This window comes from Alligator sinensis, unplaced genomic scaffold, assembly GCF_000455745.1.
Source record: "Alligator sinensis unplaced genomic scaffold, ASM45574v1 scaffold358_1, whole genome shotgun sequence".
Classification (NCBI taxonomy): domain Eukaryota; kingdom Metazoa; phylum Chordata; order Crocodylia; family Alligatoridae; genus Alligator; species Alligator sinensis.
The window spans coordinates 1,415,795-1,420,312 of NW_005842121.1; the positions used below are offsets into that span (position 1 = coordinate 1,415,795).

Consider the following 4,518-nt stretch of genomic DNA (forward strand, 5'->3'; position numbering starts at 1 on the left):
GGGGGAGAATTGGTCTAAAATCCTTGAAATGTTGTAAATAAACAGATTTTTCAATCGTCTTATTCCCACTTCACCAATAATAGAGGTCTTCCGTTTCCTGAAAACGTAATTCCCTATGATGGTACTTACCAGCACAAACGGAAGAATGCTCAGAGTTAAAATCGAAACTATTCTGAAATAAATTCCTCGAAGCTCTTTTTCTGCTAAAAAATAAATCATCACTGACTGGCATCCCTTGAGAAGGCCTTAATTTTGGAGAATGAAGGAAATCATTGGACGGGGAGAACTGTAAGAAAAAGAAAATGAAAAAAAACCATGTAAACATATGATTAATAAGCTCAATTTATTTTTCTTTATAAACTGAGGATCCACAGAACAAGACATCAGGAGGTGCTACTTCACAGTCAGGGTGGCTAGGATCTGGAACCATCTTCCAAGCGAAGTGGTGCTGGCTCCTACCCTGGGGGTCTTCAAAACGCTAGATAATCACCTGGCTGGGGTCATTGATCCCAGCATTCATTCCTGCCCATGGCAGGGGGTCGGACTTGTTGATCTGCTCAGATCCCTTCTGACCCTACCAACTATGAAATAGTGTAACTACTTGCACTAAGAACCCCCTCCTCAACCAGTAACGATCTGTAATATCTACCCCACTGCCAGGCATGTCACAAGATGTATGCAGAATTACTAGAACAAAATGTGGTGTCAGAAAACCAATAAAAGCCAGAGTTCGCATGCAGCCTACGTAGGGGCTAAGACCAACCAAGAAAAATCTTTCCCCCCTCCTCACCATGCTCAAAAGATACAAAGGAGAGAGAATATGTGATGGCACAAAGGAGTGACAGAAAGCAAATTCACAACTCCCAGCATCCACAGAAATGCACTTGGGATCATATGAATTCAAGTACTGACCACATCAAATGAAAAGGCAAACCCCTCCATGCTTCAACTCCCACACATCATTTTGGGGGTGAACAGGGGTCATACAGGCACTTACAGGAGGCTCAGGGAGTATCCTGCTGGTACAGGAACAGCCTAGGGCTAAGTGTGAACTGTGCTACAGGGATGTAATTGTGTGCACCAGGGACGGGAGGGGGCATCTCCATGGTGCAACCAGAAATTCTGGCTTCAGTACAAACTAGGGCAGCATCCAAGACAAGTTTTCTGATTAATACCCAGCCCACATACCAGAAATTGTGCTGCCTACAACACTGTAATACTGTTGCCAGAAAGTTAATAGCATAGGGAGATGTAATTAAAAGGAATATGGTTGCAAGTCACAGGAAGTAGTTTTTCCAGTGTTCTCAGCACTGGTAATGCCTCACCTGGAGCACCGTGTCCAGTTTAGATTCATAGATTGATTGTTAGGGACTGGAAAGGACCTTGTAGACCATCAGGTCCAGTCCCCCTGCACTAGGCAGGAAAAGACAACTGGGGTCAAGTGACCCCAGCAAGGTGACTTTTTAGTCTCCTTTTGAAGATTCCCCTGATGTTGCAGTAAGCTGCTACCAAGTCCCCTCTCAGCCTTCTCTTCTGTAAACTGAAGAGCCCCAAGTCTCTCAGCCTCTCCTCGTATGGCTTGTCTTGCAAGTCCCAGATCATACGGGTGGCTCTTCTCTGGACCCTCAAGTTTTTCCACGTCCTCGTTGAAGTGCGGCGCCCAGAACTGGACGCAGTACTCCAGCTGCGGTCTCACCAGTGCAGAGTACAGCGAGAGTACCACTTCTTTAGTTTGGCGTGAGATGCAAAGGTTAATGCAGGCCTGCGTGTTGTCTGCCCTGCTGGCCACAGCATCGCACTGCTGGCTCATGTTCACGCGATGGTCTATCACTACCCCAGGTCCCTTTCGGTCGTGGTGCAAGTCAAATTGTCTCCACTGAGCCTGTAGGTATGTTGGAGATTGTCTGCCCCCAGATGGAGCACCTTACACTTCTGAGTGTTGAACTTCACCTGCTTCCAGTCCGCCCAGCTCTCCAGCCTGTCCCGGTCCACCTGTATCTGCACCCTATCTTCTGGCATGACCATGCTCTCCCATAACTCAGTGTCCTCCACGAACTTGGCCAGTGAGCTTTTCACCCCCACATCCAAATCATCAATAAAGATGTTGAAAAGCACCGGTCCAAGCACGGACCCCCGAGGCCACTTCTCACCAAGACGACACAGATCCGTTCATGAGAACTCTCTGGGTCCTACCATGCAGACAGTTTGCCACCCACTCAACTGTTGAGCAGTTAAGCCCACAATCTTCCAATTTTTACACAAGGATATCATGGGATACTAAATCAAAAGCCTGTTAGAAGTCTAGGTATATAACATTGACCTTCTCTCCCGTGTCCAGGTGGCAAGAGACCTGTTCGTAGAAGGAGATGAGATTGGTAAGACAAGAGTGTCCATTACCAGCTGTCCCGAGGTGTTAAGCAGGGGTCCCACGTTTCCATTTGTTTTCTTTCTGCTCCCTACAGACCTAAAGAAGGACTTCTTATTGTCCTTGACTCCCTTGGCTAACAAACTCAGTCGCCGCCTTAGCTTTCCTAATCATTTCCCTATACAAGTGCGGCACTACGTTTCAAGAAAGATGTGGACAAACTGCAAAAAGTCCAGAGGAGAGCAACAAAAATGATTGGAGGTGGAGAAAACATGACTTATGAGGAAAGGTTAACATACGAGACTGGGATTTTTTAGTTTAAGAGAAGACTAAGTGAGAACTTGAGAACAGTCTTCAAACTTTAAAGGGGTAATGGTAAAGAGGGCAGCAGCTATGTCCACATGGTACAGGGCAAACAGTGGTAGTTTTTAATTACAACAAAGAAGCCTTCCATTAGACATGAGAAGGAAGTTTCTAACTATGAGAGTAGATGAGGTATAGAATAGATTACTTAAACTTGAGGAATCTCCATCACTGACATTTTTGGGTACAGGTTAGATGAACATTTGCCTGGGATGCTTTGGTCAGGGATGATCCTGTCTGAAGGACTAGACCTCCTGAGGTCCCTTCCACCCCATTTTTACTATTATTCTAGTCCACATTTCCTTCCTTAGAGAAATCTCAGCAGAGAGTCAAAGTTTCCATTTAGACAGACACTGAAACTATTAATTCAGCCTTTGAAGTGACAGCACCTTGTCAGGAATGTGCTATATTGCAGAGCAGATAGCATATGAAAATTTGCTTTTGTCACAACCCAAAGGGTGTGATTTTTGTTTTTGTGTGCTTCGGCACTGCTAAATTGTCCCAGCTAAATTGCAGCTTCCTTGCACAGTGGAGTTTTCTGCTGCAAAAGAGAACCCCGGTGCAAGGGAGAATTTCCTGCCAATTTGAAGCTTTCTTTGCAGGGTGCATTTCTTTGTTGCAGCACAGAAATGCTCGTTGCAAAGAGTTCCCGCCATTTGTATGCTAATTTGAGTCCCATTATTGGCCAGTTATAAATTATTCCCACGTGGCGGCTAGTGATTGGCTTGCTAGCCGTATAAGAGGCTTGAGTGGTTTCCGCCCAAGTTGGAGGACTCCACGAACAAGGGAGGAGGAGATCTTCATACTGTGTGAAGATCTCTAAGCGCTGCGGATCCTTACGGACCCAGTGCATTTAAAGCAGGCAACCGAGGTCTGATCAACCTGTAGCCTCTCCCCGTCGCCGAGCGCAGTCCAGACGTATCCTTTCCCGCGCGCAAAAGAACCGGACCCACGGAGCCTAGCAAACTTCATGTGGAGCAGAAGGACCCATGGAGCCTAGCAAACTTCGTGTGAATCCTTGACCGATCTCAGAGCTCTTCTACCCGAGTTCCTGCTTCCTCACCCAGACTGTCTCCTGGGATGCCACACTTCCTGGACACTTTGCATTCCCAGGAGGACTTGCTCCACATCTCACAGTCCATCATGACTTGGGAAAAGTCTATTCATCTACCTTCTGCCTTCCAAAACAATCTGCATGCCTTATTTGGTGGCTTGTGGCATGCAAGAAAACACAGTGGCTTCATTTCATAAATGAGGATTCTGAGGCAGAGGACTTAATAAAGGTTGTCAAAAATCAGAATAAGAAATGGGATTAAAACCCTGAAGTCCTGGTTCCCACTCCTATTCTCAGACTACTAGGGCACGCATTCCTTTCTAGCCATGCATGTTCTACCACGTACGTCAATTTGCTTAGGAGCATCGCTGGACACTGCAGCTTGAACATTTCTGTCTGTCCACATGGGAGGAGGTACATGTACAGCACAGCAAGAGCTAACATGGCAAAATCCAGAGGTGGGGCCAGTAACTATAGGAACACCAGGGTAATTCAGTGCTATGTGTCTAGATGGATTTCTTACAGATTGCAAGCATGATTTAAAGATAGTTGTAGGAGTCAGAAAGTGCTTATGTTACCAAGCGTACATCCGAGTTCGCTGCTGCGCTTGCTAGATAACACGGTCTGGAGAACCGAACTCTCAAGGCTTCAGCTCCCATTACGCAGTTTCCACTAGTGCCTGCTGCGGGAGGAAACCCTGGCTTCTGTATCCCATGCAAAAGACAGCAGGGATGTG

The 4,518-nt window shown here is 46.4% G+C and overlaps 1 protein-coding gene across 1 annotated transcript in view; it reads right to left on the bottom strand.

The window, feature by feature from the left end:
- Positions 1-4,518, bottom strand: part of TOGARAM1 (TOG array regulator of axonemal microtubules 1) — a gene marked incomplete at its 5' end in the record, with an annotated part of 59,332 nt that overhangs the window by 42,860 nt on the left and 11,954 nt on the right. Inside the window, one exon of the mRNA XM_014520482.2 lies at positions 130-286. Within this exon, the coding sequence (XP_014375968.1) occupies positions 130-286 (157 nt within the window). The remainder of the gene's footprint in view (positions 1-129; positions 287-4,518) is intronic.